The sequence below is a fragment of the Salmo salar genome, chromosome 18 (assembly GCF_965601325.2).
Source record: "Salmo salar chromosome 18, fSalSal1, whole genome shotgun sequence".
Taxonomy (NCBI): domain Eukaryota; kingdom Metazoa; phylum Chordata; class Actinopteri; order Salmoniformes; family Salmonidae; genus Salmo; species Salmo salar.
In genome coordinates this window covers 9,744,262-9,769,558 of record NC_138308.1, presented here as the reverse complement: position 1 = coordinate 9,769,558, position 25,297 = coordinate 9,744,262, and the positions used below count along the sequence as shown (strand labels likewise).

The following is a 25,297-nucleotide window of genomic DNA, read 5'->3' as shown; positions in this document are numbered from 1 at the left end:
ATTAATTGTGTGCAGGGCACAGGAGTATGCCAAGACCAAGGCAGCAGACTGCACCCCCCTGCCTTCTCTGGTGGTGTGCCCCCCTACCCTGACGGGTCACTGGGTGGACGAGGTGGGCAAGTTCTGCACCGACGAGTACCTGAACCCGCTGCACTACACAGGACCCCCCACTGAGCGAGCACGGTAAGACCACTAGACCGACCCTCACCCACCCAAATATACACACGATTCCACCACAGAGATTGCATAGGAGAACACGGCATCATCATTTGTTTAAATTATTACGAGGTTAAAATAATCGTTTTTTTCTATTGCAGGTTACAGCACCAAGTCAAAAAGCACAACTTAGTAGTAGCCTCCTACGATGTTGTACGAAACGACATTGACTTTTTTAGGTGATTTATTTCAAAAATAATATCTTTGGAATGGTGGCTGTCAGTTTTATAAATAATATATACCATTTTGAATTTTCAGGAATATAAAATTCAATTACTGTATCCTCGACGAGGGCCATGTGATCAAGAACGGGAAGACCAAGCTCTCTAAGGCCATTAAGCAGTTGGCGGCCAACTTCCGAGTCATCCTATCAGGAACGCCCATCCAGGTGGGCGCATAAACTTCAGCCGATTATTATATATATTTTTTTAATTTAACTTTTATTTACGTAGGCAAGTCCGTTAAGAACAAATTCTTAATTACAATGACGGCCTACCCCGGCCAAACCCGGACGACGCTGGGCCAATTGTGCTCCACCCTATGGGACTCCCAATCACGGCCGAATGTGATACAGCCTGGATTCGAACCAGGGGCTGTAGTGACGCCTCATGCACTGAGATGCAGTGCCTTAGACCGCTGCGCCACTAGACAGCTTTTTTTTTTAAAGTCAGTAAAGAATGAGCAAAGGCGTCTGCAGTGGATATGAATCTGTTGCAGTGTGTTTGTTTTTGGTTTTTAGCACTTTTTTTTTTACTAAACTTTATTGTAAAGACCATGATCCTCTTGAGCTTCTTAGTGTTCTGTGCTCACTGCATCAGATCAATGTTGCCTAATCATTTCTCTATACTGCCCTAATGATTCCTTCCTCCACTCTGTGGGGCGGTTGGCCGTATTGTCTTTATATTGATGGGTGTGTTAGTGGATGAAATGAGGACATTATGCCAAGCCTATGTGACATTAATGGTGATGTACGTTAAATTCAGTGAATGCCTATTGGCCAGTCTGCCACTGTAGCCTTTATAGAGTAGTTCAGTCCAAGCAGTCGGACTACTTCCAAGTCTCAGCGTTTATTTCAGTCTAATACAACTCTTCTCACTTTCGGACTCTTTCTCTCCTTCTACCGCCTCTCAGAATAATGTTCTGGAGCTGTGGTCGCTCTTTGACTTCCTCATGCCCGGCTTCCTGGGCACAGAGCGCCAGTTTGCTGCCCGCTATGGCAAGCCCATCCTGGCCAGCCGTGACGCCAAGAGCTCGTCACGCGAGCAAGAGGCCGGTAAAGATCCGATTTTTCTCTGTTCCGATGTTGGTGTAACCACAGTTGTGAATGCCTAACAATGAGTGCACGGAAGCTGGGTCTTGTTCATTTGGCACTGTGGTTGTGACGATACTGTTGCGACACTTAGTTTTTCCCATGGCAAAAAAAATACAATCCCAAAACAATCTGACACTGACGGTGGTGTGTTTTTGTTTGTTGTGGTGACTGTTCCGCTCCTCCACTCTAGGGGTGCTGGCCATGGAGGCGCTGCATCGCCAGGTGCTGCCCTTCCTCTTGAGGAGAATGAAGAAGGACGTGCTGCAGGACCTGCCCCCCAAGATCATCCAGGACTACTACTGCAACCTCAGCCCTCTACAGGTACACTATGAAACCTCTGAAACACTGTTATAACGTCATATACACGGTCTCTTCATATGAACAGTTGTGATGGCCTAAAATCCCAAATAACTACTCATATGATTTAAGATGAGCAATTCCGCGCTTCACCTTGCTCAAACTGATCCCCCTCTAACACGCCGTCTCTCCCTCTGTCTGCAGGTTCAGCTGTATGAGGACTTTGCCAAGTCCCGGGCCAAGGTCAGTGTGGAGGACACCATCTCTACAGCCTCCATCCACGAAGAGGAGAATCCCACGTTGAAGGCCACGGGCCACGTGTTCCAGGTACACACACACAAACACAAAAAGTGCCTGGGGCATTTTTTTGCCACTTGTGACCTGCATCGAAAATGGTAGAAGGTGGCAGGTAGCCTAGCGTTTAGAGTTTTGGGTCAGTAACCGACAGGTTGGTAGTTTGAATTCCAGAGCCGACAAGGTGAAAAATCTGTCTGTGCACTTGAGCAAGGAACTTAACCTCTATGGGCTAGGTGGGACGCTAGCGTGCCACCCGTGGTGCACTCCATCAACAGCAGGTGCATTTCAAGAGCGGCAAATTTGAATCCAAATAAATGTCAAAATTCAAATTTTTCAAAAATACAACTATTTTACACCATTTGAAAGATAAACATCTCCTTAATCTAACCACGTTTTACGATTTCAAAAAGGTTTTACGGCGAAAGCATAAATTTAGAGTATGTTAGGACAGTACATTTACAAGAGTTGTGTGTAATGTTTTGTCAAGTCAAAGACAGGGTCACCAAAACCATAAAACCAGCTAAAATGATGCACTAACCTTTTACAATCTCCATCAGATGACACTCCTAGGACATTATGTTAGACAATGCATGCATTTTTAGTTCTATCAAGTTCATATTTATATCCAAAAACAGCGTTTTACTATGGCATTGATGTTGAGGAAATCGTTTCCCTCCAATAACCGGCAGTCAAGTCAGCGTCACAAATTAAATAATTAAAATTAGAAAACATTGGTAAAATATTATATTGTCATTTAAAGAATTATAGATTTACATCTCTTGAACGCAATCAACTTGCCAGATTTAAAAATAACCTTACTGGGAAATCACACTTTGCAATAATCTGAGCACTGCGCCCAGAAAAATACGCGTTGCGATACAGACTAGACGTCATGTTGGGGAGATCTAAAATCGAAAATACTATGTAAATAATCCATTACCTTTGATTCTCTTCATCAGATGTCACTTCCAGGTATCACAGGTCCATAACGAATGTAGTTTTGTTCAAAAAAGCTCATCATTTATGTCCAAAAATCTCCGTCTCGTTAGCACATGATGTAAGCCAGCCGGACTTCTCGTCATGAACGAGGGGAAAAAATATATTTCCGTTCGTTCAAACATGTCAAACGTTGTATAGCATAAATCATTAGGGCCTTTTTTAACCAGAACATGAATAATATTCAAGGTGGACGAATGCATACTCTTTTATAACGTATTGGAACGAGGGTACCCAACATGAACTCGCGCGCCAGGTGTCTAATGGGACATCATCGTTCCATGGCTCTTGTTCGGTCAGATCTCCCTCCAGAAGACTCAAAACACTTTGTAAAGGCTGGTGACATCTAGTGGAAGCAATAGGAAGTGCCAAAATATTCCTCAGCCCCTGTGTTTTTCAATGGGATAGGTTTAAAGTCAATACAACACATCAGGTTTCCACTTCCTGTCAGAAAATGTCTCAGGGTTTTGCCTGCCAAATGAGTTCTGTTATACTCACAGACACCATTCAAACAGTTTTGGAAACTTTAGAGTGTTTTCTATCCATATATAATAAGTATATGCATATTCTAGTTACTGGGTAGGATTAGTAACCAGATTAAATCGGGTACATTTTTTTTATCCAGACGTGCAAATGCTGCCCCCTAGCCCCAACAGGTTAACCGTCATTTCTCCAGGGCCGCCGTTGATAATGGCAGATACGCAAAACATTATTTTAAAAATCCCCCCATTTTCCTCCATAATTGTCTCATCGCTGCAACTCCTCAACGGGCTCGGGAGAGGCGACGGTCGAGACATGCGTCCTCCGAAACATGAGCCGCCTATCCCGGACGGTGCCGCCCTATGGCACACAATTTAGTTTTTTGCCCTAGCACTACACAGCTGATTCAAATAATCAAAGTTTGATGATGAGTTGGTTTATTGGAATCAGCTGTGTAGTGCTAGGGCAAAAATCAAAACGTGCACTCGGGGGTGGCCCCAGGACCGAGTTTGGGAAACACTGCCTTAGACTGCTGCGCCAGGCGGCGCACATTTCCATTTCACACATGCGTATAATAGGACACAATAGAAGCACCCACCAAATTATTATTATTATATCTTTTAAATTTGTGCGTATACACCATACTTGGTATTTATTTACATCCTCTTCCCTCTCCAGGCTCTGCAGTACTTGCGGAAGCTGTGTAACCACCCAGGCCTGGTACTGCTGCCACAGCACCCGGAGTACAAGCGCATCACAGACCAGCTGGCAGCACAACACTCCAGCCTCCGAGACATCCAGCACTCGCCCAAACTCTCAGCTCTCAAACAGGTACCGCTGTACCCCTATACCCTACCTCTAGGTGCCACTCATTCCCCATTCCTTACGCTGACCCCAATCTCAGCCACACACCACCCCTATTCCCCTCTCTGCCTTCACGTACCATCCTATTCCTATCCCCCAAATCTTCTCTGTTCCAGAAGTGGCAGTTATTGGGATAGTAGTGGAGCGAGGTGCAGATACCTCCTACTCCATACTACTCAACCCCTAGAGATAAAAACACCCCAGTGAGTAAGTTGTTATACTGAGCCCCCCCCTCCCCCCCTCTCCTATTCCAGTTGTTGTTGGACTGTGGTCTGGGCAGCAGCGGCTCAGCGGAGGGCACAGAGGCGGTGGTGGCCCCGCACAGAGTGCTGATCTTCTGTCAGCTGAAGAGCATGCTGGACATCGTGGAGCACGACCTGCTCAAGCCCCAGCTGCCCGCCGTCACCTACCTGCGACTGGACGGCAGCGTCCCAACTGGCCTGCGCCACTCCATCGTCTCCAGGTGAGAAGGGAGGAGCATGGAGGGAGTCTTTGGGTCCCGTGTGTGACAGTACAGATGAATGGCGTTGGTGTCAAACAAGCCTGTAATACTATCGTCAGTAGTGATGCCAGCAGTCCGTGTTATTATTCTCATTTTTTTTAAGGAGATCGGGAGCTCCGATCTCCTTCCATGTTATTTGTTTTTAGGACGGGACCCCTTAGAAGTAGTTTGAGGGACCGCTATTGGGCTCAGACAGCAGGCTGAGCTGAGGCTGGAACCCACGTCGCCGGGGGGGGGGTATGTGTAGTCAGGAGCTTTTAGACTGCTACGCCAGACTAAGGCACAGTCCTGCCGCCTTTGCTGACGTGTCACTCACAAACCTCATCTGAATTGTGTGGCACTGTCCTTCTCTCGCTGTCTCTCTACGGTGCTCTGTCACGCTCGCTCTCAGGTTCAACAACGACCCCTCCATAGACGTGCTGCTGCTCACCACCCACGTGGGCGGTCTGGGTCTGAACCTGACTGGTGCTGACACGGTGGTGTTTGTGGAACACGACTGGAACCCTATGAGAGACCTACAGGCCATGGACCGCGCCCACAGGATAGGACAGGTAAACTACTGCCTCTGTATGGACCGCGCACACAGGATAGGACAGGTAAACTACTGTCTCTGTATGGGCCGCGCACACAGGATAGGACAGGTAAACTACTACTGCCTCTGTATGGACCGCACACACAGGATAGGACAGGTAAACTACTGCCTCTGTATGGACCGCGCACACAGGATAGGACAGGTAAACTACTGTCTCTGTATGGACCGCGCCCACAGGATAGGACAGGTAAACTACTACTGCCTCTGTATGGACCGCACACACAATGTCAAATAGAATATCCAGACCAGCACAGTGTGGTTTGGTTCGGCCTTACGGTGTGAAACAGGTAAAAACATGTTTGAGTGGATCAATTTTGAGTAAGCCGAGGCTTCAGAATCACTCGTCTTGATTCTGTGCAGTCCCAACTGCAATGTCGTTCGTCTCAGGCGTGCGCACAGGGCTTGGCCGGTTGGCAGTCCCGACGTAGTGACACATTTCTGTGACGGTGTGTCACCTCTTGCAGAAACGCGTGGTGAACGTGTATCGTCTGATCACGCGTGGCACCCTGGAGGAGAAGATCATGGGCCTGCAGAAGTTCAAGATGAGCATCGCCAACACCGTCATCAGCCAGGAGAACGCCAGTCTGCAGAGTATGGGCACCGACCAGCTCCTCAACCTCTTCACCTTGGACAAGGTCAGTAGCGCTCGCTTGGGTACACACGCACTAATACACGTGCATCGTTTTCCCCCCCCCCCCCGTCTTAGTCATTCTACTCTTTCCCACACATCTATTTAACCAGCCTGTCCTGTGTGTGTTTCGATCTCTCTAACCTGTCTCTCTCTAGGATGGGAAGGATGATAAGGGCGAGTCGTCGTCCTCTGGAGGGAAGGCCTCCATTAAGAACGTGCTGGACGGCCTGGGGGACCTGTGGGACCAGCAGCAGTACGAAACCGAATACAACCTGGACAGCTTCATGCACTCGCTCCACTAGCCTCCTAGCCTCTCTTACCCAGCCGGGCTAAACCATTCAGGGTTCAGTGCTATCTGCCAGTCTGATTCTGGTTATCCCCATGGCTCCCTCAGTATTCTCCCAACCCCAAAGCCCACTTAACTAGACAGCCTTCCCACCTTTAGTCCTGTGTACCCTCCTGTCCCAGGGGAACAGAGGAGCAGGGTCATCTCTCCTTGAGACTGCCTGTACAGTGGAGCAGCAAGATGGGACTGCCCCAGGGACCACTCCAGCCCTGTGGTGGTCCCGCCTCCTAAACTGAAGTCTTAAAACACTCCCACGCCCACTTTTAGAGGACTACCAGTGTTCTATTGACTGTAGAGCCAAAAAACAAGATGTTTGACTGGAAGAAAGACGAGGGGGAGCCGTCTTATAGGAACACACGTGCGCACACACACCAGAGTGCTGGCTCTTTATAGCTGGTTACTGGATTGCACTGTCACTACTGGCTAGAAGGGGTGTTTTGGGGGTTTTATACCACCCCCCCCAGGTGGCGCTAGTCTCCCCACACATGTCCTGTGTAAGCACATTCACTTGACCTTTCTCGCCCACAGAACTCTGTATGGATCAGTTGGCTGGCCTGGCGCAGGATTGGAAAAGCCGTGGCTGCTCGTCCCCAACCTTGTGAAATGTCACTCTAAATGGAGCTGCGCTGAAGCAGCCTCACAGGGACTTACACCGCGGGGCCAACCTGAAACAAGGGGACTTGTCCGAGTTTTAAGAAAATGCAGACCTGTAAATATTTCTGTAATTGTTGCTCCTTGTTTAAACCGATAGTTCTAATAAATTCTAGAGCTTTCAGCGGGGCGTCCTGTTTTGTGCGTACAGTACTGTCCCCATAGACTGCATTCCTATGTTGAACACGGTCTAACTTTGAACACGGCCAGTAGAGGGTGTCCTTGCATTTAGGAAGGATGGCACTGAGATTAGCTCTGAGTGAAAGGTTGATCGGGACCATTTGAGGCGCAGCAAGAGAAAGTAAAGATGACTCTACCATGTCAGTAATACTGGAGCTTTAGTCTGAGGTGATGGACGAACTACTGACTACCAAACCTTTCAGACACGTCGCTGCTGCACATCTGGTACTTTGTGAATCCAGATTCCCTTTACTCTCAAAAAGGCACCATAGGTCATAATCTGCATCATAACCTTAACACAGACTTTACTAGAGGCTGTAACGATCAGTGTCCGACGGATGACGGTAATGTGTGAGGCATCTGAAGCCCCGCTTATACACGGTACTCATGTCTTTTGTCCTGATATTGTTCACGTTCTGATTGTGCCCACATTTTAGCCGTTGCGTCAACACATTGTATTAAAATGTTCTCAGATTTCCTGGTCCCTCCCTGTATGTCAATTATTTGACTTTCTTTCAAAATCCCCTTTATTTATTTACATTGACGTAGTAAGTCAATGGTGCCATCTGTCAATGATCCGATAACGATGGATCGTTCCTACGACGGCTGAAGATGCAACAGGCGTTGCCCAAAACGCTACGCAGAGAGAACATTCGCAAGTGTGTCGGAGCGTGTGTTGTTACTGATAGGATCGAAAGGCATCGCTGCTGTCGGATCAGCTTTCCTCATTCAAATCTTACCTTTTTACTTTACAATTAACTGCCAATACTGATGACGGATCAGCTCCTAGAGAGATCTCTTATCACCTTTTGGCTGCAAGTATTAAGTCTGCTTATTCTAATACTTGGTGCACTAACACATGAAACGAATTTAAGGACAAATTTGACAGCTGACAATTAGCAACTCAATTGAAATGTATAGGCCTATGTAGCGTACAGTACTCGTTAATGCAGTCGGTTTTCGTTTCAAGCATCTTCATCCCTTGTTTAACAATCGCAAAGACATTGGCAACTTCGTTCTGCAGTTACCAGTGGTCACAGATCCGTCTACACTTGTAAGTTATCCAGACAATGCATCCCCGACTACCTCGAGGTGGTCAGGGAGATCAGATCACAATGTCTTTTAATTGTCTACACCTGTAGAAAAAAATGTGGGCCCAATCAGAATGTGGACAAAGGACGCATGTCACCAGGTAATAATCAGTTGCTCCATCAGCCCCTTACCTGCAAGGGAATAATGCTGGACTTCTCAATTATGTTATCTGTTGAAGCAGGTTGGGTGTGGTACCTTTCCTCAGACACCTACTATGTGTAATATGATGGGTTCTGCCGCACGGAGGGACAGTTCTAGATTATGGATCACTGAACATGCACAAACAGCATGGAAAAGGGAGCGCTTGGTAGAAGAGTTGTCAAGGACAATGGCGCAAGTTGGTCGAACTTTTTGAAGACTTGTGATTTGACATGTCACATTAGTAGATGCTTGTGGCAAAAGCACAACTACGGTTTAACTTGCATACACATACTAAATGGTGCTAAACCCCTAATGACCTAAATGTAATCCCTCTCCTTGAGCATTACACAGGTGCTGGGGACAAAAGGCCACTAAAATGTGCAGTTTTGTCATCTGTGGCATTGTGTTGTCTGTCTCAAGTTGAGGCAACATGCATTAGGCATTATGATTGCAGGAATGTCCACCAGAGCTGTTGCCTGAGAATTGAATGTTTATTTCTCTACCATAAGCCAACCAGCCTCACAAGTGCAGACCATGCGTAACCATGCCAGCCCAGGACCTCCACATCCGGCTTCTTCATCTACGGAATCATTTGAGACCAGCCACCCAGACAGCTGATGAAACTTAGGAGTATTTGTCTGTAATAAAGCCCTTTTGTGAGGAAAAATGTATTCTGATTGGCTGGGCCTATGCCTACTCATGGCTGCACCCCTGCCCAGTCATGTGAAACCCATAGATTAGGGCCTAATGTATTTATTTAAATTGACAGATTTCCTTATATGAACTCAAAATCTTAAAATTGTTGCATGTTGCGTTTATTTTTGTTCAGTATAGTTCTCTTGATACGTTTCTTTTCTCACTTCACATCTTTCCATTCCAGTCACACACAGTCAAGCACAAATGCAAAGGATGAGAGAAAGAGGTGGAAAAGGAGACCATGCAAAAGACGACAATGTTTCACAGCATCATACAACTATGTTTAATACGATTTAGTTATTAGTACAGAAAAGGGAAAAGTAAGGTGGAAACTACACACTTGAAGCAGTAGTAGTAAGCATTAGCAGCATAGAAGCTCCCATGTTTTTTAAACCAGTTATGCTTGTCTGAATTTGTAGTATATATCCAAGTCAACGATTTCAAAGCCTCGTCAAGATGGAACCAGTAACCAAACCACAAATACAAAGTATAACTTTGAAAAATAAATTAAGCGATTTTGTCTGAGAACAAAAAACTATTGAGCAGGTTTTGAATAATTCTTTTTTTGAGATCACAACATGATGAAGAGGCCTAATGACTACCCAGAGAGAACATCCATGAAGCATAAGTACATACTATCCAAATTTAGTGTTACATGAAATATATAGGTATAATTAAAGAGGATTATATAAAAATGCCTCCACCAAACACATGATTTTCTTCCTACCAAGTCTTAGCCTTTCAGTTGCACATACAATTGCTTATTATTGTCAGGGTATGAAAAAGGATAAATACTAGACAAATACTTGGTGGTATGAGTGTAATACTGACCCTTAGGAGAAAGCAACCATTGGGTTAGTAGAAGAGATTAAGGATATTAGTAGAACACCACCTGTACAAACTGGTAGAAAAGCTAGAAGTAACATTCTTGGACCAGCATTTGCATTGGTGTTTTTATATCTTATTGATGACCATACTGTAGTACGTGAAGTGATGTCACAACACTTCATATGGACTACTAGTCTATGTAAATGAGGGCAAAAATCAAGTCAATGTCATCCCCTAAGAACACACCACATAATATCAAAGAGGATGTTAAAGGGTTTCTTGGGTCAAATGTATTTCAAATCTAAGGCCAGTTCATACACTACAGCAATCTAGCTGGTTTGGGGACAGAAAGAAAACATGCCAAAGATTTAGGACTCCTCTTATTACGATGAATGGATTCCAACAAGTCACACCCTCCACCTAACATTTACATTCATAGTTAAATATAAATCTCAATGGTCCACATAGCCACTTTTCAGGCTCCTACAGGGGTTAACCCACCATCTGAAACTAAAGGGGGGCTCATGTGACATGATTTACGTTTTAAGGAGTTAATGTGATGTCTCACATCAGTGGAAGTGGTGCGACATGGCCATACAACGTTATTGAAAGTAACATCATTGACTATACAAGGTGGGGTTATAGTAGTAGCAGCAGAAGCAGTAGGAGAGGTAAGTATCATTGTCCGGCTTCCACAATATCACAACATTCTGCTCCATTCTGCCTTTTTATTGTATTGCCTATTAGTTGGTTTTACATTACCAATCACGTAATACCAACCGTCATTGTGTTCTTTTTTTCTTCTTCTATTATCGTCACACTAATGTAAGCAACATCAGCGAGTTAACACAGGCTTTGCATTTCCAAAATCTAGACACTTAAGTAACAATATTACAAAGGTTTTTCAACTTCCAAAAATAAAAGTCAAACAAAACAAAAATATAATTTTTTAAGAATTAGCATCATAAAATTCATTTATTTCATGTAAAAATGCTAAATAATATTAATGACATTGACCAGATATGAAAGTCTCCCCCAGAAATAACTTAATGGTTGAGAAATAAGTAAAGAAAACACAAAATAAAAATGAAAATATTTAAATATGTTTAAAGTCTTTTCTTTTTAGTAAAAATCTCAAAAAATAATGAAAATGTTCTCAGTACAAAGGCTACATTACTACTGGAAGGTACTAGCATGTAGAGTAGGTAAATAAACAGTAGAAAATGATTTTAGTGAATCGCAATGAAAATAAAGATTTATGCCGCCTTTTTTTTTTCTTTCTTTTCTTTTTTGAATTTTTTTTTTTTACAAACAGTACAAACAGTATTGCACATTACAACAAAGAACAGGTTCTTAGCCTTCATTTTTTGACTAATTCAAGTCTTGCGTGAATAGAAGGCCACCACTCAATTGATGCACCTTGGGGACTTTAAATCAAGTTACAGTTGAAATCAAGTTATACTTGTATCTCTTAATTTAAAAAAATTACATTTTTCTTTCCACCTCCATCTGCTCAGTCTCTTTTTAAACAATGTCAGGCTAACAAATCAAGGTATGTTGCTTTTACAAAACAAAAAAGGGAGCACATACTTTTAGGAAACGTAAAAAAGTGTTCTTAAAAAATAACATGAACAGAAGATCTCTTTCACAATTCTGGTCAGCATAGTAAATTATTGATTATAAACATACAAAAAAGGGAAGTATCTTCAGTTATATTTCTAAGCACCTAATAGACTTATTCCGTAGATTTTTATTTTTTTGGTGGACTAATGTTTTCCATGGAAGACTACCACTCATATGTTTGTCTTAGTGACTGCGCTTTCACGGGTTATCAGACCAGCGGGAAACTCACTCTAAGCGCCTCTGTAATAAGGTAGACTCTTTACTTCAGCTAACAACATCATTATATTAAAGTTATAATGCTCTAGCTCCTTCAGTTGTTTTTTCAAAAAATACAATTTAAAATTAAGCAAATAAGCATGACAAAAAAAAAAAAAATCAACCACTTGTTAAATCTCTCGAATAAATGTAATTACTTTTTTTAATTTGAATAAACTTAGAAAATATCAATTTCTCTCCTAATATATTTCAAAATTGAGGTATTGCAAAAAGATCATGTCAGTCAGAAAGCACGCTTTTTCATTTTTCTCTCAACCAAAAAAATAGCTGACTCTTGAAAACTGTCCAGATAGAAAGAGTAGTGCATAACAAATGTCTATTATAGAGAAGGAACAAACATAGAAAACCCTTCTGGGCGGGGAAAGAAATATCACAAAAACACCCAGAATTCACTTTCATAGGGATACTTATTATTACTCATGGTTAGTCTCTTTTTTTGTAGTTTTTTTTCCAATAAAAATAAAATGAAATGTCCACCATTTTAGCAGGTCATTATTCTACTTCAAGCTTTGCAGGAAAATCTGGATAAATACGGTAAACCCAGATAGCACACAATGTTCGGGCAATGTTATTACAACCCCGTAGCCATGTCGAGACAACGTTATGTGCGGGCTGAGAAGCTCAGTTAACTAAACCACAAGTCTCCAGTAGCTTCAATGTTCGGTCTGTCTTCTCATCACTGTCTTTAATGCCTTGTCACCACAACAGTACAAATGTTTCTAACTTGCACCTTGTAGCCCACAGACATGGGGCTTAATGCTTCGCGCAGTATCATCTGTGGTCTCCGTATGTGTTGGTGGTTTAAGTTGAACATATGGGAGCTCTTTGGTTTTTTTGGGGGACATGATCCTACGCTTTGTCAACGGTACAGACAGTGGTTGTGTGTTTCTCAGAGTCAAGCTCACTTAAGTCTGTCATATGTTCTGTGTGCGTAGGTGTGTGTTTGTGTGTAAGAGAACGAGAACCTGTGTAAAGTGAGTGTGTGTCAGACCTGGGTTCAAATACTATTTCGGTTATTTTTAATTACTTTCAAAACATATTTTTGATTTGAAAATACAAGCAGTTGAATATTGGAATGCATTTGGAAATACACTTGGAAAGTATTTGAAAATACTCAAATATACACCCATGCAGTTAATTCTGGTATTTGAAAATACTTTAATATAGTAGGCTTTTATAGGAAATTATTTGAAAATACTTATAATAGAAGTAGTTGATACAGGCCACATTATTAGAAAATACTCAAATACACAGAAAATAAGTATAAAAAAAAGAATACTAAAATACACATGTATTTGAACCCTGGTCTGGTGTTTGTGTGAATGTGTGTACGTGTGCATAAACTAGCTCATGAAGTTTCACATGACTTTTGTCGGACATCAACAACAGTTAAAGCAAATCACAGTTATAGGCATACTCAGACCTTACTACATATGGTATAAAAAAATCCACAATTATATTAACAAATCACTGCAAAAAAGTACTACACCTATCATAGACAGCTTAAATGATATATCCTACATCTCGTTGGATTCATGATTCATATTACGTTTTCGTCATCTGGTTAGGTTAGCCACCTTGTGCAGAAGCAGTGTTCATACTGCCCCTGTGGCTATTAACTTATATCTCACTGAAGGTGTTGGATTTTTGACCAGTCTGTCTTCCCTATTGTGTCCAGTTCCTTGCTAGTCGTACGTACATCTATAGCATGTTGTGCAAACATGGGCAGATTTGAATAGTAGACATGATACTTAAATTATATTGCATGCAGCAACTTGATTGAAATACTGTATACATGCATTAAGGGGTGACCCCCCACCCCCTTTACCCCGCAACATACTAGGCATAATTTAGTAATGGACAACCCCCTCTCATCATTATATATATATAAAAAAAATATACATTGAGTCATTTAGCAGACGCTCTTATCCAGAGCTACTTACAGGAGCAATTAGGGTTTAAGTGCCTTGCTCTAGGGCACATCATCACAGTCGGCTCGGGGATTCAAAACAGCGACCTTTCGGTTACTGGCCTAACCGCAAGTCTACCTGCAATGATAGCCTGTCATCATCCTTATCACCAGGTGCCATCATAATTGCTATAACACCCTAGCCTGAATAAATTACTACGGTATCTGTTAATACCATGGATTTAGCAGCAAAAGCTATTGTGGCATTACATTAACATAATGCTAGAAAATAATGTTGAATATAAACAAAGACCTACTAATTCAAAGCAAAACAAAATTTGATTTCGCCTTGAGGTATTCATTTGACTATTTTCAAAGTCAAAATAGAGAGAAAATATAGCCATGTTAGTTGTATCTGGGCTACTGTGGCCCACACTACTGGATAATTGTTTAGTCTTGCTACATCTTATGCCACCCATTCAGTTTTTCTGTATGCATTAATTCTATTTTTGCCTTTGGTAATATTTTTTACAAGGGGCAATATCCTAAAATAAAATGTAATAAGTGCATGTTCCTTTCACATAGAATGTAATTATCTATATATGTATAGATAGATATATAAAACAAAAAGAATATACCTTTTAAATATATATGTACTGTATAGTATCACTTCTGCCACAGCTCCATGGGGTTCTACAGGAGACACTGACCCACCTGGTCATGGAACAGGGGACTCAAACATAAATCAGGTTTCTCTAACATACCATCCCATGTGTGTTTAGTGAGTATTTGTGCCACAGTGCAAATTCTAAGCAGATAGACTTACGCAATACATTTTTTTCCCCACCCTATTATCATAAGGGTACACTGGACAATGAGTTTGTAGTCAAGCGTTGTAGTTTGAAAGAGAAAGAACCATGTATTTGTAGTTCTTTTCACTGATGTCGAGGTGGTGGGGAAGGGGGGGGGGTGCGAGGGCTCATCTCGACCCCCTCAGCTCCAGCGGAAGGACACTTGTCGAGGGCGGTCGCCCCCCTCCTTCACCAGTGGCTTGTGGAACTCTCGGCCCGCCCGGGAGTGGATACTGGCCCAGCAGTACTCACAGTAGTACTGCAGGCAGGTGACATTGGCACAGAAGAAGGGGGCAAACTTCCCCCCGCAACGCGCCCCCTGGCACTCGTCACACATCTGGTCGTCCAGGACGTAGGGCTTCACCTCAACCTGAAGGTCAAAAGTCAGAGAAAGGAGACACTTTGGTTTATTAACTTCTTGGCCTGAGGAGTAGATTGAACTCAAACTTGAATATTGATTCAAACTTGAATCTCTATTGTCAGGATGTAAACAAAGGTAGTCTATATGCTTTATGCAAAAAGTTTGACCAATTGCAAGATAGTGCCACTAGCTCCTGAGTCCGGAAACATTAATGTATTATTTACCCCTATAATACCACTGTGACTTCCTAAAGATTCAAAATATCAACTTCTCAAATATGTTTCTGTCTCTGGCTGTTCTTATTTTCCTCTCTATGGGTAAAGCACTGCAAAAACTGGTGTGGCGAATGTTGTAGATTCAAAATGGCTGCCATGTGTCCCAAGTGTTACACAACATTCTTAGACCACTGTCTGGGACTCTTTATGCACCGAAGCACGTGTACTTCTACACACACAAACACACACGAGAGAATTCAAGTCCGATGACCGTTGCTGACGGACAGAGTATCTAATCTGCGTCTCCATGGAGATGACACAGTGTGTGAGCATGGCCTGGTTACATACAGGAGGTCCCTCCACTACAGCCTGACAGTAAAATCAAATTTTACTTGTCACATGCGCCGAATACAACCTTACATTGAAATGCTTACGTACAAGCCCTTAATCAACAACGCAGTTAAGAATAAAAAAATAAATAATAATAATAAAAAAGGAAGAAGTAATTAAAAAGCAGCAGTAAAGTAACAATAGCGAGACTATATACAGGGGGTACAGGTACAGAGTCAATGTGCGGGGCACCGGTTAGTCGAGGCAATATGTACATGTAGGTAGAGTTATTAAAGTGACTATGCATAGATGGGGGGGGGGGGGGGGGGGCAATAAAAACAGTCTGGGTAGCCATTTGATTAGCTGTTCAGGAGTCTTATGACTTGGGGGTAGAAGCTGTTTAGTAGCCTCTTGGACCTAGAGAATTGGCGATCCGGTACCGCTTGCCGTGCGGTAGCAGAGAGAACAGTCTATGACTAGGGTGGCTGGGGTCTTCCTTCCTCTGACACAGTGATGTATTGGGCCGTACGCACTACCCTCTGTAGCGCCTTGCGGTCGGAGGCCGAGCAGTTGCCATACCAGGTAGTGATGCAACCTGTCAGGATGCTCTTGATGGTGCAGCTATAGAACCTTTTGAGGATCTGAGGACCCATGCCAAATCTTTTCTGTCTTCTGAGGGGGAATCGGTTTCATCGTGCCCTCTTCACAACTGTCTTGGTGTGTTTGGACCATGTTCGTTTGTTGGTGATGTGGACGCCAAGGAACTTGAAGCTCTCAACCTGCTCCATTACAGCCCCGTCGATGAGAATGGGGGCGTGCTCGGTCCTCCTTTTCCTGTAGTCCACAATCATCGTCTTTGTCTTGATCACGTTGAGGAGAGGTTGTTATCCTGGCACCACATGGCCAGGTCTCTGACCTCCTCCCTATAGGCTGTCTCGTCATTGTCGGTGATCAGGCCTACCCCTGTTGTATCATCGGCAAACTTAATGATGGTGTTGGAGTCGTGCCTGGCCGTGCAGTCGTGAGTGAACAGGGAGTACAGGAGGGGACTGAGCACGCACCCCTTGAGGGGCCCCCGTTTTGAGGATCAGCATAGCGGATGTGTTGTTACCTACCCTTACCACCTGGGGGCAGCCCGTCAGGAAGTCCAGGATCCAGTTGCAGAGGGAGGTGTTTAGTCCCAGGGTCCTTAGCTTAGTGATGAGCTTTAAGGGCACTATGGTGTTGAACGCTTAGCTGTAGTCAATGAATAGCATTCTCACATAGGTGTTCCTTTTGTCCAGGTGGGAAAGGGCAGTGTGGAGTGCAATAGAGATTGTATCATCTCTAGATCTGTTGGGGGCGGTATGCAAATTGGAGTGGGTCTAGGGTTTCTGGGATGATTGTGTTGATGTGAGCCATGACCAGCCTTTCAAAGCACTTCATGGCTACAGACGTGAGTGCTATGGGTCAGTAGTCATTTAGGCAGGTTACTTTTTAGTGTTCTTGAGCACAGGACAGTGTAACGAAGGGTCCTCTTTAAACCCCCAGTCCTGGAGATACATATTGTAAAACACTGTCTGTCTGAGCTCAGCTCAACAAGAACTAAAGTCCGCAACTAGTGCTTTGGAAAGACATGACAAGCTAGCTAGCTGAAACATGACTACAGACATGGGCTTTGGAAAGACCACGACAAGCTCCCAAAGCTGGGTATACATTAGGCACCAAAATGGACTGAAACAGGGAGAGACTAACTGAATGTGCCCAATAAGAAAGGCTCTTTTTGTTTTCCATTGCAATATGTTTTTCCAGGGTGTGCACTAATGAATATGACCCAGAAACAGAATTGCACCCAGGCTATTAAATGCAATTATCACCTTTGTGAGTACCACAATGGTCCGAGGTAATTGAACTATTCTGGCCTATCATTAAGACAATTCCAAGAGGACATTTACTGTTAATGGAATGATTGTGTTGCTAGGCGTGGAACTGAAATAAAACGTGAAAACAAAAGTGGCGCGGTTGGACACCAGTGAACGAGGCCCTAGGCCTCAACCACAAGCATGAACATTACTTTACCCTGAGAGAACTTGGGTGTGGCATAATGGTGGTTGACCAAATGGGGCTATAGTGTGTATGGAGGGAGGGGAGGGAGAGAGAGGGGCCTTTCTGGGTAGAGCCTCCAACAATGTATCCCCCCAGCCAGTATCCCCTCATTCATTCCAAGCTTCCCTTGGCCTCAGACAAATATAGGGATCTGGAAAATAGATATCTCTCATACCATCTCTATGGCTGATAGTGAGGGTTTGCAGTGCAGAGATCTCATCTATAGCCCATTACGTGCCTTGTTAGTGGTCTAGTGATCTGGGCCCATATTAAAAACGTGTCTGAGTTAGGAGTACTGATCTAGGATCTAACTTTTAAGTAATAATCATTATAAGTATATGGAATGGGAGGATCTGATCCTAGATCAGCACTCCTACTCTTGGACGATGTGACTTCGGCCCTGGTCAATCAGAATGAAGACACTGTCTGCTCAACCAGCCAACTGGGGTTGGATATTAGATGATGGCAGCCCAGAGTGAGTGTGGACCGAGCAGCCCCCAATGAGCCTAACCCCTCTGGGCTGGCAGTCTTGCTTGGTCACGATCGGCCATACTTGATCGGGCTAGCTCGCTCAAAATAACCTGTCAGCAGCAGAGCTGAAGTTAATATACATGTATAGGGAAGTTCTATAATTAAACCCTCCCTGCGTCTGGGACTTCTGTTAGCCCTCCAGCAGCCAAAGGCCAGGGTGATTACACAGTTCCACAGACCTAACCGGGGCTCCCTGTATTGTAGGCTCGCTGAGCGGTTGGTTGGAAACCAGCATATAATGACAGCTCTTATGTATAGAGAGGCTGAATTTGAGTTAAATGGTTCAGATCCACAGCAGCACACCATAGGAAAGCCTACAGGGAGGTAAAACTAGGGTAATGTTTATTCGGCACCAAATAGAGAAAAAAAAAAACCCGACTGAAACAGGGAGGGACTATCTGTGCTGGTCCAATGAGAAACGCTCCTTTTTGTTTCTTGTTGCAAAATGTTTTCTGCTGCGTGCCCTAATGAACACAACCCAGTCATTATTCATCTGTTAAATATATCTCCCTGTTATCCAGCCTTTAGGGCAACTCCTGAATCACTATTGATACAGAGACATTTTGGATACAGTGATTGGTCTCACTAACCCGTTTGTCAATGTCATTGTGCTGCAGCTGAACGAATCGGGCGCTGATGGCAGCGATGTAGCTCTGCTGATTGGAGAAGGCCACGCGGCCCGCCCCCTTGGGGTACTTGAGCTCCGGGTCAGTGTCGATGCCGGCGTAGCACACGCCGCCATACAGCCTGTCCATGATCATAGCTAGTTCCACTAGAGGGAGAGAGAGAGAGATGGAGAGAAAGAGATTGCGAGAAAGAGCGAGAGAAAGATGGAGACAGAGCGAGAGAATGTTATGACTGCATGCTTATAGTTTGTCTAAATGAAAATGAAAAAAGTTGAAATTCATTTTTTGGTTGAGACAACCCGATGCGACATTCAACTTGAACAACATTCTTCGCCAATAGTCAGTAACATTCTTGGGACTGTTGTTATAATTAGCATAGGTCACATAGCAGACAGACAGTCAGTGATGTTTGTCCCAAGCATACCACCTAATGGGCCTTGCGTGAATACTTTACATGACCACCAGCTGGCTCACCGCCTGGAAACAAAGTGGATTGCTTTCTCACAGGCACAACTTTATTTGTGATTACAGCCTGCCGGCTACAGTCTATGCTAGTCAGCCTTACACAGACAACCCACCAACTTATCCACTGATCCAACAGGCACTTTGACCAATCCCCTACCTGCACGTAAAGGCCGGGGCACGCCCCCCACAAAGATGGTTTTTCGGGGGTCCAGAGGCTGGGAGCCGTCCATCACAAAGTCACTGTCACTTAGGTTCCAGGGGCGGATCTGGACCTGGAGAAGAGAGATTCATGAAGGACTGTGTCTGACAAGGAATTCACACTCATACCCTTTTCACATGGTTGTAGCAACCTGACCCGTACAACCTTTGTTATTTTCCTTACCAGCACAGTTCCAGCAACTATGGTGAATGTGTAACCAGAATGGCATAGTACCGGTCTGCTTGGCTCAGTAGTGTGAAAAAGGTATTACAGCACAGTATAATACTGTAGCATTCACTTACTGGCTTGTCCTTGATAGTTGGGCTGGAGACACACAGGTAAAGCTTGCCATCTTCCTCAATGCAGGCATCAATCAGGGCCTGGACAGAGGTCTCCTCTTGGAACAGCAGGAAGGCATAGCCTGGGAGAAAAGAAAGAGAAGGAGGAAGTGTTTAAAAAAAAATCCCCATTCACAGTAAGTACATTGTGTACTGTCTATATAGTTATGAATTTGTGAGTGACCAGTTCGGTGACCAGCTCAAGTTAGTGTCTTTTGAAACAAATCTGGACCATCGACGACAGTCTCTAACGGCCCCATAGATTACTTTTAGGGAAAGTGACAAGAGGTAAGTCTAAGAAAGTGAAAATATCCTGTTCTTTTCACGAGTCTATTCATATTCTCAGAGTATCTCCTCTTAAATCGGATCATCTTCAGCATGGTTTCAGAAGACAGGACTGCACACCCAGTACCTTTCTGCCTGAAAGCTGACGCCGCTAAAATGCAAGTCTGTTCCGTTCCACTACTAAAATAGGACACCATACAAACTGTATCAACCTAATACTTTCCAAATATGTTTGGAACATTTTGGGGACAGAGAGATTTGTTCCTGCGGAATGATGAGGTCTGGCTTTGCAGCAGAGAGAGATACACAGAGAGAGAGAGAAAGAAAGAGGTACACAGAGAGCGAGAGAGAAAGCGAGAGGGGAGAGAGCGAGAGGTACACACAGAGAGAGAGAGCGAGAGGTACACACAGAGAGAGAGAGCGAGGGCCCGAGAGGGAGGCGGGGTACACACAGAGAGAGAGAGAGCGAGAGGTACACACAGAGACAGAGACAGAGAGAGGTACACACAGAGAGAGGGGCGGGGTACACACAGAGACAGAGCGGCGGGGTACACACAGAGACAGAGCTGAGAGCACACGAGACAGAGAGATACACAGGCAGAGCACACACGAGACGAGCTACACACAGAGACAGAGAGATACACACAGAGACAGAGAGATACACACAGAGACAGAGAGATACACACAGAGAGACAGAGAGAGGAATTAGCAGTTGATAGGAAAATAATATATATTGTGTAATCCGAGTGAACAAAAGATCATGATAAAAAGTAAACAAAACAAGACAATAATGTCACATTTGCGGTAGGCAAGGTATCATAGGGGTATTCCATTCAGTGGAATAAGGTACACTCGCCAATAAAGACATTTGCGGCAACTACTAATAGGCTAGCACCCACCAGAGCCATAAATTCAGCAAACATAGCCATCTCTGATGCACATGACTTGACATATGCTAAATTAGGGGGCCATGGTCATGTGAGCAGAACTGTGGAGGCACCAGGGACATGCCGTGGGAAGCAGCAGAACAGGCAGCAGGGTGGAGGGAGGCCCGGGCCCACACGTAGACAGGACATACAGTATGGCGCAGAAGACTGTCAGAGGGGCTGCTTCCGTGTGTGTGTGTGTGTTTCTGGTGTCAGCTGACTGAGGGGCTACGGCTTTTAAATCTATATATGCTGGAACGCAGAACGCATGGCCGAGGAACAGAGAGAGGGATGAGCAACTGTCGTGTTTTACATTACTCAAAAGGGACTGCTGCTACAGATGGGGAGAGGGAAAAGGAAAGAAAAATACCCCGACGATTCAGTGGACCGTGAAAGTGTGTGTGAGCGAGATCGAGAGTCTACGTGTAAATGTAGGGGTGTGCGTGTGTCAAAGAATGTATAGCTACAAGAATTAGAGCAGGGATGGGCAACTTTGATGGGGGTGGGGGCCACAAAAAAATCTCATGTGGGGACGCAGTTGCTCGTGAACCTGCGTACCCACATTTGCACCCCCCACCGCAATTCTACACATTTTGCCATTGGGGCAGCGAGAAGATTTTGACTTTCATAACTCATTTCATGCAATTCATTAAATAGTACCCACAAAACATCAGTCTCAACGTCAACAGTGAAGAGGTGACTTCTGGATGCTGGCCTTCTAGGCAGAGTTCCTCTGTCCAGTGTCTGTTCTTTTGACCATCTTAATCTTTTATTGGCCAGTCTGAGATATGGCTTTTTCTTTGCAACTCTGCCTAGAAGGCCAGCCTCCTCACTGTTGACGTTGAGACTGGTGTTTTTTGTGGGTACTATTTAACAAAGCTGCCAGTTGAGGACTTGTGAGGTGTCGGTTTCTCAAACTAGACACGCTAATGTACTTGTCCTCTTGCTCAGTTGTGCACTGGGGCCTCCCACTCCTCTTTCCAATTCTGGTTAGAACCAGTTTGCGCTGTTCTGTGAAGGGAGTAGTAGACCGCGTTGTACGAGATCTTAAGTTTGTTTGCAATTTCTCACATGGAATAGCCTTCATTTCTCATAACAAAAATAGACTGATGAGTGTCAGAAGAAAGTGCTTTGTTTCTGGCCATTTGAGCCTGTAATCAAACCCACAAATGCTGATGCTCGAGATACTCAACTAGTCTAAAGAAGGCCAGTTTTATTGCTTCTTTAATCAGGACAACAATTTTCAGCTGTGGTAACATATTTGCAAAAGGGTTTTCTAATGATCAATTAGCCTTTTAAAATAATTATCTTGGATTAGCTAACAGATTGTGCCATTGGAACACAGGAGTGATAGTTGCTGATAATGGGCCTCTGTACGCCAACAGTTGAAGTCGGAAGTTTACATACACTTAGGTTAGAGTCATTAAAACTCGTTTCAACCACTGCACAAATTTCTTGCTAACAAACTATAGTTTTGGCAAGTTGGTTAGGACATCTACTTTGTGCATGACACAAGTAATTTTTCCAACAACTGTTTACAGACAGATTATTTCACTTATAATTCAACGTATAACAATTCCAGTGGGTCAGAAGTTTACATACACTAAGTTGACTGTGCCTTTAAACAGCTTGAAAAATTACAGAAAATGATGTTATGACTTTAGAAGCTTCTGATAGGGTAATTGATATCATTTGAGTCAATTGGAGGTGTACATGTGGATGTATTTCAAGGGATACCTTCAAACTCAGTGCCTCTTTGCTTGACATCATGGGAAAATCAAAAGAAATCAGCCAAGATCTCTGAAAAAAATATTGTAGACCTCCACAAGTCTGGTTCATCCTTGGGAGCAATTTCCAAACGCCTGAAGGTACCACGTTCATCTGTACAAACAATAGTACGCAAGTATAAACGCCATGGGACCACGCATCCGTCATACCGCTCAGGAGGGAGACGCGTTCTGTCTCCTAGAGATGAACGTACTTTGGTGCGAAAAGTGCAAAACAATCCATGGAACAACAGCAAAGGACGTTGTGAAGATGCTGGAGGAAACCGGTGCAAAAGTATCTATATCCACAGTAAAACGAGTCCTATATCGACATAACCTGAAAGGCCGCTCAGCAATGAAGAAGCCACTGCTCCAAAACCACCATCAAAAAGCCAGACTATGGATTGCAACTGCACATGGGGACAAAGATGTCCTCTGGTCTGATGAAACAAAAAAATAACTGTTCTGCCATAATGACCATCGTCATGTTTGGAGGAAAAAGGGGGAGGCTTGCAAGCCGAAGAACACCATCCAAACTGTGAAGAACGGGGGTGGCAGCATCATGCTGTGGTGGTGCTTTGCTGCAGGCGGGACTGGTGCACTTCACAAAATAGATGGCATCGTGAGGGAGGAAAAGTATGTGGATATATTGAAGCAACATCTCAAGTCAGGAAGTGAAAGCTTGGTCGCAAATGAGTCTTCCAAATGTACAATGACCCCAAGCATACTTCCAAAGTTGTGGCAAAATGGCTTAAGGACAACAAAGTCAAGGTATTGGAGTGGCCATCACAAAGCCCTGACCTCAAGCCCATAGAAAATTTGTGGGCAGAACTGAAAAAGTGTGTGCGAGCAACATGGCCTAGAAACCTGACTCAGTTACACCAGCTCTGTCAGAAGGAATGGGCCACAATTCAGCTTGTGGAAGGCTACACAAAACATTTAACTCAAGTTAAACAACTTAAAGGCAATGCTACCAAATACTAATTGAGTGTATGTAAACTTCTGACCCACTGGGAATGTGATGAAAGAAATAAAAGCTGAAATAAATCATTCTCTCTACTATTATTCTGACATTTCACATTCTGAAAATAAAGTGGTTATCCTAACTGACCTAAGACAGGGAATTACTACTAGGATTAAATGTCAGGAATTGTGAAAAACTGAGTTTAAATGTATTTGGCTAAGGTGTATGTAAACGTCCGACTTCAACTGTATGTAAATATTCCATTATTATAAAAAAAAGTAAATCTGACGTTTCCAGCTACAATCGTCATTTACAACATTAACAATGTCTACACTGTATTTATGAATAATTTGATGTTATTTTATTGGACAAAAAAATGTGCTTTTCTTTCAAAAAAAGTACATTTCTAAGTGACCCCAAACTTTTGAAGCGTAGTGTACAGTCGTGCCCAAAAGTTTTGAGAAAGACACAAATATTAATTTCCACAAAGTTTGCTGCTTCAGTGTTTTTAGATATTTTTGTCAGATGTTACTATGGAATACTGAAGTGTAATTACAAGCATTTCATAAGTGTCAAAGGCTTTTATTGACAATTACATGAAGTTGATGCAAAGAGTCAATATTTGCAGTGTTGACCCTTCTTTGTCAAGACCTCTGCAATCCGCCCTGGCATACTGTCAATTAACTACTGGGCCACATCCTGACTGATGGAAGCCCATTCTTGCATAATCAATGCTTGGAGTTTGTCAGAATTTGTGGGTTTTTCTTTGTCCACCTGCCTCTTGAGGATTGACCACAAGTTCTCAATGGGATTAAGGTCTGGGGAGTTTCCTGGCCACGGACCCAAAATACCGATGTTTTGTTCCCTGAGCCACTTAGTTATCACTTTTGCCTTATGGCAAGGTGCTCCATCATGCTGGAAAAGGCATTGTTCATCACCAAACTGTTCCTGGATGGTCGGGAGAAGTTGCTCTCGGAGGATGTGTTGGTACCATTCTTTATTCATGGTTGTGTTCTTAGGCAAAATTGTGAGTGAGCCCACTCTCTTGGCTGAGAAGCAACCCCACACATGAATGGCCTCAGGATGCTTTACTGTTGGCATGACACAGGACTGATGGTAGCGCTCACCTTGTCTTCTCCGGACAAGCTTTTTTCCAGATGCCCCAAACAATCGGAAAGGGGATTCATCAGAGAAAATGACTTTACCTCAGTCCTCAGCAATCCCTGTACCTTTGCAGAATATCAGTCTGTCCCTGATGTTTTTCCTGGAGAGAAGTGGCTTCTTTGCTGCCCTTCTTGACACCAGGCCATCCTCCAAAAGTCTTCGCCTCACTGTGCGTGCAGATGCACTCACACCTGCCTGCTGCCATTCCCGAGCAAGCTCTGTACTGGTGGTGCCCCGATCCTGCAGCTGAATCAACTTTAGA

At 43.8% G+C, this 25,297-nt stretch overlaps 2 protein-coding genes across 7 annotated transcripts in view; one reads left to right on the top strand and one right to left on the bottom strand.

Moving 5' to 3' along the window:
* Positions 1–7,308, top strand: part of LOC106576794 (TATA-binding protein-associated factor 172) — a 71,627-nt gene extending 64,319 nt beyond the window's left edge. The window contains exons 29-39 of one of the 2 annotated variants that reach the window (XM_014154203.3): positions 16–183; positions 318–395; positions 475–604; positions 1,348–1,489; positions 1,719–1,849; positions 2,030–2,152; positions 4,277–4,429; positions 4,717–4,925; positions 5,356–5,515; positions 6,021–6,191; positions 6,343–7,308. In XM_014154203.3, coding sequence (XP_014009678.3) covers positions 16–183; positions 318–395; positions 475–604; positions 1,348–1,489; positions 1,719–1,849; positions 2,030–2,152; positions 4,277–4,429; positions 4,717–4,925; positions 5,356–5,515; positions 6,021–6,191; positions 6,343–6,489 — 1,612 coding nt within the window. In that variant the 3' untranslated portion in view covers positions 6,490–7,308. Of the gene's footprint in view, positions 1–15; positions 184–317; positions 396–474; positions 605–1,347; positions 1,490–1,718; positions 1,850–2,029; positions 2,153–4,276; positions 4,430–4,716; positions 4,926–5,355; positions 5,744–6,020; positions 6,192–6,342 lie in introns of both variants that reach the window. The other variant, XM_045700724.2, reaches the window with a different exon arrangement.
* A 2,244-nt stretch (positions 7,309–9,552) lies between these two features.
* LOC106576796 (cytoplasmic polyadenylation element-binding protein 3) overlaps positions 9,553–25,297 on the bottom strand; it is a 68,530-nt gene continuing 52,785 nt past the window's right edge. For all 5 annotated transcript variants that reach the window (XM_082964704.1, XM_082964703.1, XM_082964705.1 and 2 more), the window contains 4 exons: positions 19,895–20,013; positions 19,551–19,665; positions 18,893–19,074; positions 9,553–15,150 (listed from right to left, as the gene is read on the bottom strand). In XM_082964704.1, the coding sequence (XP_082820830.1) occupies positions 14,923–15,150; positions 18,893–19,074; positions 19,551–19,665; positions 19,895–20,013 (644 nt within the window). In that variant the 3' untranslated portion in view covers positions 9,553–14,922. The remainder of the gene's footprint in view (positions 15,151–18,892; positions 19,075–19,550; positions 19,666–19,894; positions 20,014–25,297) is intronic.